This window comes from Garra rufa, chromosome 4, assembly GCF_049309525.1.
Source record: "Garra rufa chromosome 4, GarRuf1.0, whole genome shotgun sequence".
Taxonomy (NCBI): Eukaryota; Metazoa; Chordata; class Actinopteri; order Cypriniformes; family Cyprinidae; genus Garra; species Garra rufa.
This window is the reverse complement of record NC_133364.1, coordinates 26670329-26682958: the sequence shown is the minus strand read 5'-3', so window position 1 is coordinate 26682958 and position 12630 is coordinate 26670329. Positions and strand designations below refer to the sequence as shown.

The following is a 12630-nucleotide window of genomic DNA, read 5'->3' as shown; positions in this document are numbered from 1 at the left end:
ACAGACATATAACATCAACATGTTTGACAGAATAGCTAAGTCAGCAATGCTGTGCCACTAAAGATGAGTTTGTGATATGTAAAAAGTTAAAAACCGGATGCAACTTAATATAGTTTGAGAATAGCTTATACAGAACAAATGATACATTTATCAAATGTGATTTCACAGTACAGTTGTACACCTTAAATATAAGTAACTTCAATGTTCAACACTTTTAGGTTTGCAACCCCTTTGCAGTTTACTGAAGCTGTTTGCGGTTGTTACATTTGACCCATAAAAGTGAGACATATATACGGTAACCACATGGGTTAAGGTACCCTTGTTAGTAAAAGTGGAGCAAGTGCTACCTTGTTTGCTGAAAACTCTGAATTAAGAAAAAAATGAATTCAGAAATTAATTGGTTTCTATTAATTCGCTGAATCTGAATTGAGTTTAAGCAAACATGCCTGGTATCATTATAAACAACAAAACATACCTATTCATACAATTCACAGCATTTTCTAGCTGAAATGAACACTATTGGAAGTAAAACTTCAACTTTTATTGCTTTTCATACAAATTCTGATATAAACTTGCTCGATAGCCCACCCGGTAGATCATTGTCCCGTGATGAAAGAGCTCAAAGACTTGTAGAATGGCATGGTTATTTCAGCAAATGTTTCTCTTAAAATTACTTAAGGCAAAAATAGATAACAATGAGAAACTGTTAAACACTTATAAAAATAAAGGTTCTTTATTGGCATTGATGTTCCATGAAGAAACATCAATGGAACCTTTCAAATGCAGAAAAGTTCTTTATAGTTTAAAAAGGTTCTTCAGATTTTTTAAATGTTCTTCAAAATGCTTCTTTAAGGAATTGTTCACTGAAAGATTATTTGGGGAACCAAAAACAGTTCTTCTATGGCATCACTGCAAAAACACTGTTTTGAAACCTTTATTTTAATGAGTGTACAGTAAAAATATAAAGCTATAAAATGAATGTTTATAGTATCACTCATATCATTGGAATTTTATTGGAAACTGAGTTCATTCTGAAATCTTGAACATTTGATTACAGGCTTTTTGAAGGAGTATTACTTTTGAAACTCTAGGAGACAACAGATTTTTTTCCCCCTCAGGAGAAACTGATTGAAGGGGACTTGAGCAATTTAAAAAAACATACCTATTCATACATTTCACTGCAGTTTCTAGCTGAAGTGAAGACTAGTGGCAGTAAACCATGAACAACTTTTATTTCCTTTTACACAAATCATGATTATAAACTTGCTCGATAGATCACCCGGTAGAGCATTGTCTTATAAAACGAGTCATTATAAAAGAGCTTAAATGTTTGTAGAATGGCCTGGCTACTTTAGCAAATGCATTTTTATCACATATTTTGTTAACACGATCAGTTATGTTTAGGTTTTAGAGTAGGTGGTAAGTTATTTTTAAACGAAATAGTGCAAAAGTTGCGCTAAAAGACTTTTGCTCTATTGTATTTAAAAATAACTTGTAAAATAACTAACTATAAATTAAATTTTCAAACTGCTGAGATAGATAGATTTATAATCATTGGAAATGTAATCATGCATACACCATATAGATACATACATACATACATACAAGATAGATAGATAGATATACAGATAGACAGATAGAATTAATGTTTATAGTATAGCTTAAATCTTTCGGAATTTTATGAGAAATTAGTTCATTCTAAAATCTTGAACATTTGATTACAGAATTTTTGAATGATTATTAAGATTTATTTTAAAACTCTAGGAGACACACTGGCATTTTTTTTCCCTCAGGAGAAACTGATTGTTGGAGACTTGAGCAAAAAGTTGTACCTCGTACAATTCACTGCAGTTCCTAGCTAAAATAACCGTGAAGGTAGTAAAGCATCAGCAGCGTATCAATTATGATTCCAAACTTGCTCGATAGCTCACCCGGTAAAGACTGTCCCAAAGAATGGCTTGGTTACTTCAACAAATGCATTTTTATCAAACATTTTGTTAACACTATCGGTTTGTTTTAGGGTAGGTGGTAAGTTATTTTCGAACACAATAGAACAATAGACAATCATTTTTTAGAACCACTCATTGAAAATGTAATGCATACAACATACAAATACAAGATAGATAGATAGATAGATAGATAGATAGATAGATAGATAGATAGATAGATAGATTCCTCAGGAGAAACTGATTGTTGGAGACTTGAGCAACCAAAAAAATGTACCTCATACAATTCACTGCAGTTTTAGCTGTTTTTAGCACACTAGTGGCAGCAAAACATAAATAACTTTTATTCCTTTTCACACAAATCATGATTATAAACTTACTCGATATAGCTAACCTGGTGAAACATTGTCCCATAAAACAAGTCATGATGAAAGAGCTCAAAGACTCTGTGCCTTCGTGTGCATGGTTACTTGAGCAAATGCATTTTTATCACACATTTTGTAAACACATTCTGTTAGGTTTAGGTTTATTTTTAAAAGCAACAGAGCAAAAGTTCTGATTCTGATTCTGATTGTTATAGGCTTGAGCCTAATTCTTCATTTGTTTCACGTGTATTGACATCCCCATCTATGAGAAACTTTTGAGAGATATGAAACCAATCTAATTTGTGATTTGATTATCAATTGGTTGCATTTAGGCTTGCGGTGTTTGAAACGTTGCTTTACATTTCTTAATATAAATTCATAAGGGCAACTGAGAAACATATCTCGATTATGGTCGGACACATCACTGGCGAAGCCACGTGCAGCATACCTTTGAAATGATGTTGCCTGGCAACCGTGAGAAGTGGCAGTCGTACAAATAGGTTCACAGTCAGACTCAAAAGAAAACACTTAATGGTCATGTCACGCTTCATGAAATATATATATATATAGTATATAAAATAATTTCTGTGATTTATGAAGTGGAATGAATGATTGTTTTGTTTGTTCCCACATACACCAGTTCTCCTGGTGGATATGTACAAAACAACAAAAAAACAATGGTTTTGAATTATGTGTATGGTAAAAAAAAACAATGTATGGTCTGAGAACAATGCGAATCGTGATGTTTCTAAGAGTCTGGATTCTTAATGTTAATAGGGAACACTGTTTGGGAATATGTGCTTAAATTTGAAGAAAATAATGTCACAATTCATATTTGATTTTAGGGAGAAACATGAACCTGGCATTCATGAGTTATGTAAGACTCACACAATTTGATTCTTATTTCAGTTATTTTTATCATGTTGTAACATACAACATGAGTTTAGACGCCTATAAGATATACAATACCAGTCAAAAGTTTTTGAACAGTAAGATTATTAATGTTTTGTTTGTTTTTTAAAGTCTCTTTTGCTCACCAAGCCTGTATTTATTTGATCTGAAGTACAGCAAACACAGTGAAAATATGAAATAGTTTTACTGTTTAAAATAACTGTTTTCTATTTGAATATATTTTAAAAATGTAATTAATTCCTGTGATCAAAGTAACATTTTCACAGAGGTGGGACCAAGTCATTGTTTTGCAAGTCTCAAGTCTTTGCATTCAAGTCTCAGGTCAAGTCGCAAGTCAAGACGAGCAAGTCCAAGTCGAGTTGCAAGTCCTCAACTTTAAGCTTCAAGTCCTAAACAAGTCATTAATGCTGTTTGCCCAAATTAGTGTAACTTTATTAATTACTACAGTAAATTTAAAGTCAGTAATAGTCTATAGTAGGCATAATTATAAAAGATATAATAATTAGTGGTGTTTCATTGAGGAATTAATTATTTTTTTGTGAACAATTATAGGCCTAATTGAATGAATAATTTATTTTACGTCAACTATTTAATTTGCTATGGATTCAGTGATTTTAATGAATCAATTGAGTCAAATATTGAATATCTTGCTAATTCTTAATACAGATGTTCATTTATCACCACCTACTGAAATAGACATGGGTTTACTGACATGATTGTTGGGTATTATTTACAGTATTTACAAAACATTTATGGTACTTGATACGTTGATACAGAATGGTAATTACTGGGCAAAGAGATACATAAAATGAAGCAAAAAAGTAAATATACAGTCAGGTCCATAAATATTGGGACATCGACACAATTCTAACATTTTTGGCTCTATACACCACCGCAATGGATTTGAAATGAAACAAAGACTGTAGCTGTCTGACTGCAGACTGTCAGCTTTAATTTGAGGGCATTTACATCCAAATCAGGTGAACGGTGTAGGAATTACAACAGTTTGCATATGTGCCTCCCTCTTGTTAAGGGACCAAAAGTAATGGGACAATTGGCTTCTCAGCTGTTCCATGGCCAGGTGTGTGTTATTCCCTCATTATCCCAATTACAATGAGCAGATAAAAGGTCCAGAGCTCATTTCAAGTGTGCTATTTGCATTTGGAATCTGTTGCTGTCAACTCTCAAGATGAGATCCAAAGAGCTGTCACTATCAGTGAAGCAAGCCATCATTAGGCTGAAAAAAACAAAACAAACTCTACAGAGAGATAGCAAAAACATTAGGCGTGGCCAAAACAACAGTTTGGAACATTCTTAAAAAGAACGCACCGGTGAGCTCAGCAACACCAAATAACCCAGAAGACCACGGAAAACAACTGTGGTGGATGACCGAAGAATTATTTCCCTGGTGAAGAAAACACCCTTCACAACAGTTGGCCAGATCAAGAACACTCTCCAGGAGGTAGGTGTATGTGTGTCAAAGTCAACAATCAAGAGAAGACTTCACCAGAGTGAATACAGAGGGTTCACCACAAGATGTAAACCAATGGTGAGCCTCAAAAACAGGAAGGCCAGATTAGAGTTTGCCAAACGACATCTAAAAAAGCCTTCACAGTTCTGGAACAACATCCTATGGACAGATGAGACCAAGATCAACTTGTACCAGAGTGATGGGAAGAGAAGAGTATGGAGAAGTAAAGGAACTGCTCACCCAACAAACACAGAACGTTGCCTCAACATAGCCAACCTTTTAGCAACGTTGTAACAACATGGCTAAAAGGTTGTTGGTTCTACGTTGTGTCGTCAGGTTGTTACTACGTTGTCACAATGTTGCCATTCTACCACGGTTCAGGGCCATCTATGAAAGTTGTGCTTAGGCTGTCTGGACAACCACTGTACGACATTTACTCGTCACTGTTCCGAAGCGCTTTTTAAATTTTAACAGACCGTTGGGCCGTTATATTCTTCAACACAGGACGTGAGTATTGCTTTTTGATTTCTCTCAGATAAATATGTAAATATCCAAACAAATCCTTTAATTTTCGTGTTCAATGAGAGATTTATTTTTTCTGTTAATGGATGAACAGAATAGCTGATAATTCACATACCGAATGAGTTTAAGGTCGAGTTTGGTGTAATGCGATCTATATTTCTTTCAGTATTCAGATATCCTTCCTGGTGTTTGGTGTTGACTTGTGCCTGGCTACTGGATTTTGCGTTTACCTCTGCCCTCTGGATTTGTTGATTTTATTAAAACTTGGACTGTTTTCTCCCTACCGCCTTGCATGACTATGATCACCTGTCCGCCGTGTTCTTCCGGCCAGAGTCCGCCTTATCGGCCGGTGACCACTGTTTCATTGTTTTACTTTTGTTTAATAAACGTTCTCAGATGCCTTTGATTTATTTGTAATTTAATATACTTAAACTAAATGACTTAATATATTTACATACGTAATATATACTCTAACGTTATATCGCATTTTCCCAAATATAGCCTATACATTTTGTTAACTTATCCTTGGTATGTATAAAATGTTTGGTTTGAAATAAAGTTTGATTATATGAATTTTGTATGGCATTTTTACTCAGTTTTATTTAAAGTTAACACAAGCAGATGTTAAGTTAAAAAGAACAATTTTTAATATTAAACAGTATGTAAAAGTATTACTCATCCAAACGCCTCATAAAAACGTCGCCCCACGGTTGATGAACGTCGCCCAACAACGTTGCCACAGCCTTTTCGCGTCTTACATTTCTACGTTGTTACAACGTTGCGAGCACGTAGATGGCGACGTTGCCATTATAAAAATGGAACGTTGCACAGACGTCGCCACAACGTAAATGTGTTTGCTGGGCATAATCCTAAGCATACCACCTCATCAGTGAAGCATGGTGGTGGTAGTGTCATGGCGTGGGCATGTATGGCTGCCAATGGAACTGGTTCTCTTGTATTTATTGATGATGTGACTGCTGACAAAAGCAGCAGGATGAATTCTGAAGTGTTTCGGGCAATATTATCTGCTCATATTCAGCCAAATGCTTCAGAACTCATTGGACGGCGCTTCACAGTGCAGATGGACAATGACCCAAAGCATACTGCAAAAGCAACCAAAGAGTTTTTTAAAGGAAAGAAGTGGAATGTTATGCAGTGGCCAAGTCGATCACCTGACCTGAATCCGATTGAGCATGCATTTCACTTGCTGAAGACAAAACTGAAGGGAAAATGCCCCAAGAACAAGCAGGAACTGAAGACAGTTGCAGTAGAGGCCTGGCAGAGCATCACCAGGGATGAAACCCAGCGTCTGTTGATGTCTATGTGTTCCAGACTTCAGGCTGTAATTGACTGCAAAGGATTTGCAACAAAGTATTAAAAAAGTGAAAATTTGATTTATGATTATTATTCTGTCTGTTTCATTTCAAATCCATTGTGGTGGTGTATAGAGCCAAAAATCTTAGAATTGCGTTGATGTCCCAATATTTATGGACCTGACTGTATAACAATAGTTATAAGGTATACAAATGTTAAATAAAAATAAGAAACCATCAGTGAATGGGTTTAAAGGACGAATTGGATGATGATTTTTTTTATAGCTCTATATTATTATAAGTTCTTATATAGGCTGTTCCTACAAGCGCTCACTTAGCGAGTCCCTCTCTGGCTCAGTGCCAAAAGCTGCGCTGCGCAGTGTGATCATAAACTTCAGTAACCAGCCTATAATGATCAGAACTCAGGTAGGCCATAAAGCCAAGTCACAGGGTTCGAGTCCAAGTCAAGTCTTGAGTTATTGCTGTCAAAGTCGAGTCGCATGTCTTCCTTGATTATGTCAAGTCAAGTCACAAGTCACCAAATTTGGGACTCGAGTCCACAACTCTGAATTTTTAGCATCATTACTGCAGTTTTCAGTGTCACATGATCCTTCAGAAATCATTCTACACTCTTAAAAATAAAGGTGCTTTAAAAGTTTCTTCACAGCGATGCCATAGAAGAATCATTTTTGGTTCCAGAAAGAACCATTCAGTCAAAGATTCTTCAAAGAACCATCTCTTTTTTTTTTATGTTAAAGGTTCTTTATGGAACCATTTAGACAAAAAAGGTTCTTCTTTGGCATCGTGAAGCACCTTTATTTTTAAGAGTGTAATATGCTGAGTAATTTTTTTCAGGATTTTTTGATGCAGGCTTGGTGAGCAGAAGAGACTTCTTTAAAAAACATTACCAGTCAAAAGTTTTTGAACAGTAAGATGTTTAGTGTACATATTATAAATCTTGACAGTTTGTTACCAGAGCTGATCTTTGCACAGTGTGTTAAACATGTTAACAACCCACACAACACCCAGTTCATGATCTACAGTACATTAGACCAGCTAGTAGGAGAATTGGTGTAAATAAAAACTGTGACATTTATGACCATAAAGTGTTTTCTACGGAGTTTAACTGTGAACCTATTTATGAACAGCATCTGTGACAGTGTTGATGAACTTCACACCGTTATTGAACCGAAATGAACCAACACTGATCTGACTTGAGCAAAAAATGGCACTATTGTATGTTAGAGTTGCTTTACAGCAGAATCCGAGTTGTCTCCATAATTGATTTTTTCCTGTTTTTCACTGTGAAGCTGCTTTGACACAGTCTGAATGCCATAGAAGTAAAGTTAAACAATATGAATGAAAGGTTATCTTTTATTATCGTCATTCTTATGAATGAAGCCATTCCAGAAACACACTCCATGCAAGTATGCAGATGCTGATTGGCCAATGCAAAATACGTTGTCATGTCGTACATACTTAACATGCGTACTCAAGTACTCAAGTATAGCTAATAGAGGTACAATCAAAGGTCTGTGCCAAACAAGAACCTTCTTTGTAAAATTAGAGAAATGCTCATAAAAAATCCCTGCTAGTGCTTATGTAATATCATCATGTTTTAGCCTTGACCAACAGCTGAGTGTGTGAGTGGGTTGTGCTGTAAATAGCCCACATTACATTGCCTAATGTTTCCTGGAAATTATGTTCGTATTGGGGTGAGAAAGTTCACATTTGTTTCAAATTCTCAGGAAAACAGATAAGTATAAACTATGTGAGCTGCTATTTTTAATATTAAAGGAACGTTGTGGGATAAATAGAAAATCTATGAACAGTGTCTGTGACACACTGTCGATTTAACCACAGAAAATAATTTGATTTACAGTAATGCATTTGCAATGAAAGCCTGTAGGTCTGAGATGAACATTAAAATACACTTCTGCTTACGTTTAGCTACAGTTATTAAACAATATACATAAGACTAGTATGTTAAATGTTGGTCACTTTTCAGATGGTGGAGTTTCTATTTTCAAGTCTTTAAAACATCAACATTTTTTAGTTATCGTAATGTTTTAACTGATAAAATGATGATTGAAGACTATTTCAACAGCAGTTAATCCAATTTTAATACATTCTACCAGTGATCAAGGTGTCATACAACAGAGAAGTAAAAAATATATCACTATCAAAGTCATTACAAACAAAAATATATATAGAAAACATATCCAATTTTGCATAGATCAAAAATTACATTTACATACAATATAGATAGGCGACGACAAAAGGCAGCTATTTCGAAAATGTACTCACCCTCGAATTTTAAAGAGAAACAAATGATGTGATAGACAAAAAACAGGCATGTATTTTGGGAAAAACAAATGTGTTTAGAGTTATGTACAGTTGGGGTCAAAAGTTTACATGCACCTTGCAGAATCTGCAAAATGTTAATTATATTACAAAGATGGATCATGCAAAATGATAAGATATTTCACGTAAAAGATGCTTGCATATAGTTACATATAGAACAAATCCTTCAGGTCCCACAAATTCTTTGGTTTTTCAGCACTTGTGTATTTGAACCCTTTCCAACAATGACTGTGTGATTTTGAGATCCATCTTTTCACACCGAGGACAACTGAGGAACTCATATGCAACTATTACAGAAGGTTCAAACACTCACTGATGCTCCAGAAGGAAACACGATGCATTAAGAGCCGGAGGGGTGACAACTTTTGAACACAATGAAGTCTTATTTTGCCTAAATATCATATTTTTTTTTCATTTAGTACTGCCCTTCAGAAGCTACAGAAGATACTTACATGTTTCACAGAAAACAAAATAAGTTACATTTACCATGATCTTAAAATTTCAAAAGTTTTCACCCCCCGGGTCTTAATGCATGTTTTTTTCTTCTGAAGCATCAGTGAGCGTTTGAACCTTCTGTTATAGTTGCATATGAGTCCCTCAGTGTGAAAAGATGGATCTCAAAATCATACAATCATTGTTGAAAAGGGTTCAAATACCCAAAAATGGTGAAAAAACCAAAGAATCTGTGGATCATTCAGGTAACAACACAGTATTAAGAATCAAGTGTATGTAAACTTTTGAACGGGGTCATTTTTATAAATTCAAATATTATTTTCTGTAGTGGACTATATGTAAACATCTTTTATGTGAAATATCTTATTCAGGTCGGTGCTAAAGAAATAAACTTTCTGTAGATTCTGCAAGGTGTATGTAAATTTTTTACCGCAACGTAAATGTGTTTATGCATGAACACACAACATATAAACCAACACTATAAGTTTATATCAAATATCAGTCTTGATATTAATAATATTCCCTAACTCATAATGCCCAAAGTAGAATTTTCAGGTGTTAAATCTCCGCTAACCTCCTAACAAACGTTATAAAAATAGTTTATCAGAACAAAATAAATATCACAAATATATTAGTTCACTTCCGAAGTTAATACTTCATATAGTATTCGCCATTATAAATATAATTTGGTCTTAAAAGACGAATAAAATTTCAGATAGTTGCAGTGAACTCAAGGGTTGGAGGTTTTTCACAGTTGAACTGCCTTTTAGTTTAGACGTCTCCTTATGGTAATCTTCAATGCTGTCTTCATCCTAGAAACGTTCTTTAGAAACTTCTGGAAATCCAACCAAACCTAATCCTTCTCTAGATGATCTAGATGATTTGGTTGGTCTCCTTCAAGGATTCACCACACTACACTCTTAAAAAATAAAGGTTCTATATTGGCATCTATGGTTCCATAAAGAATATCCATGAGGAAGGTTCTTTATAGTGGACAAAAAGTTTCTTTAACTCTTGAAACGTTCTTCACACTAGGAAAAAAAGATGAACTAATGGCTGAAAGGTTCTTTGGGAACCAAAAATGATTCTTCTATGGCATCTCTGTGAAAACACTCTTCTGGAACCTTTATTTTCAAGAGTGTAAAGTTCTTGAAGCTATTTTGATGGCTTTAACAAGGTTTTTGGTACTTGTCCACCAGTTTGACTTGGCTGGGAGTCTAGGTAGACTGGTTTGAACCAGCTACGACCAGCATCCTTCAATTGTTTTTTAGCAGGGAAAGCAGAAATGCTATCATATTCCACGACTAAATCTCATATTGAAGGCAAATGATGGGAAAAGAATCCTTTCAGTATGAGGCAACCTGAGGTTTCCTGACGGATGGAATGACTCTTTACATCCCCTGAGTACAATACATAGATGTGTGTTGATATAGGTTAGCTTAGTTAGCGAACTGGGAGTAGAAGGCCACTTTGACTCTCTCGATCTGATGACAGAGTTTGATGGCGGGGCCAAGCTTTAAGTCCATACATTCTTGGACTGTAGGAAGGGTCAGCAGCAACAGGGCCTGTCCATCGATGTCCTTGAGAAGAAAAAGGGGTGTACGGGTTAGCATAAATATTTTTTTGAGAGTTTTTTAAAGAGTTTTTTTTTGACAGCTTGTTCTTGTTTGCTTCAATCTTGCATATATATAAATTATGAAAATAATGAATTAAGAAATAAAATTAAATATTGAATTAAATATGTTGATTTAGTTTACTAAAAAAAAATAAGACTACTAATAAAAATAATCAAAATTTGACAATCTCTGCAATATTAATTATTTAAATATTACTTGAATTATATTTAATTAAATACTTGAATTAAAAAAGTAATACAAGTAAATAAGACAACTGGCGAAAAAAATTAAAATGTGCATGTATATGTATATATGAAATTATGAAAAAATCTATTTTTTTAATTAGTTCAATTTAAAACAAAATAAGAACTTTGATTATTTAATCACTGCTTTTAATATATCCTGCAATAATAATTATAATAATAATATGCACTTGAATTCAGAACATAATAAAAATAAGACATAAGAGATAACATTTTTAGTTTAATATACAAAAATACTTATAAAGATAATCAAATGTTGACCTGCAGTAATAATAATGATAATGATAATAATATTAATTAATTATTTTAATTATGAAAATAATAAATAACATAAAAACAATAACCAGCCAAAATTATAAAAATAAAATAATTAACTTGTTTAGCTTAATTAATTGAAATAAAGCATTTTTTTAAAAAATGTAACAATCCGTTTTTCGACAATTTAATTAATAAAATAATAAAATAAAAATATAATATAAACAAAATAAGAATACTAATAAATAAAAAAAATCAAACTGACTATTTAATCACTGATTTTAATATACCCTGCAATAATAATAATAATAATAATAACAATAATAATAATAATAATAATTGACTATTATTAAAATAATAAACAACATAAAAACAACAACCAGCCTTTGACAATTTCAAGTTATGAAAATAATAAAATAACTATTTTTAGCTTAGTTAATGGAATTCTGCATTATTTAAAAATGTAACAATCATTTTTCAACTCTTTGAATTCAGAAAATAATAAAATACAAATTTAATATATTTAATATAAATAATACATTATATAATACAAATAACACAAATGAAAATAATCAAACTTTGACTATTTAATCACAGATTTTAATATATCCTATAATAATAATAATAATAATAATAATAATAATAATAATAATTGATTATTTTAATTATGCAAATAATAAACAACATAAAAACAATAACCAGTCGCTGACTATTTAAAATATGAAAATAATAAACTAAAAGAAGTAAATAAGTAAATGTTTTAGCTCAATTGAATTCTGCATTATTTAAATAATTAAATAATGCAGAAATAATTCCCAATAATTTTGACTATTTTATTTCAGAAAAAAAATTAAATAAAAATCATTTTTGACAATTTAATTTAAAAATATATATTCTTTTTTATATAAAACAAAGAATACTAATGAAAGTAATCAAACTATTTGACTATTTAATCACTAATTTTAATATATCCTGTAATAATAATAATCATTTTAATTATGTAAATAATAAACAACATAAAAACAATAACCAGTCTTTGACTATTTCAAATATGAAAATAATAAAATAAAATAATTACATTTTTAGCTTAATGCATTGTTTAAAAAATGTAACTAAGTGTAAATCAGACCTTGAATATTTAATTTCAGAA

General features: G+C 32.6%; 1 protein-coding gene across 4 annotated transcripts in view; it reads right to left on the bottom strand.

Moving 5' to 3' along the window:
• Window positions 1-7928: 7928 nt before the first annotated feature.
• The window catches only part of sfmbt2 (Scm like with four mbt domains 2), a 78715-nt gene continuing 74013 nt past the window's right edge, over window positions 7929-12630 (bottom strand). For 2 of the 4 annotated variants that reach the window (XM_073838089.1, XM_073838091.1), the window contains one exon: window positions 7929-10926. In XM_073838089.1, the coding sequence (XP_073694190.1) occupies window positions 10786-10926 (141 nt within the window). In that variant the 3' untranslated portion in view covers window positions 7929-10785. The remainder of the gene's footprint in view (window positions 10927-12630) is intronic. The other 2 variants (XM_073838090.1, XM_073838092.1) reach the window with 1 other exon arrangement.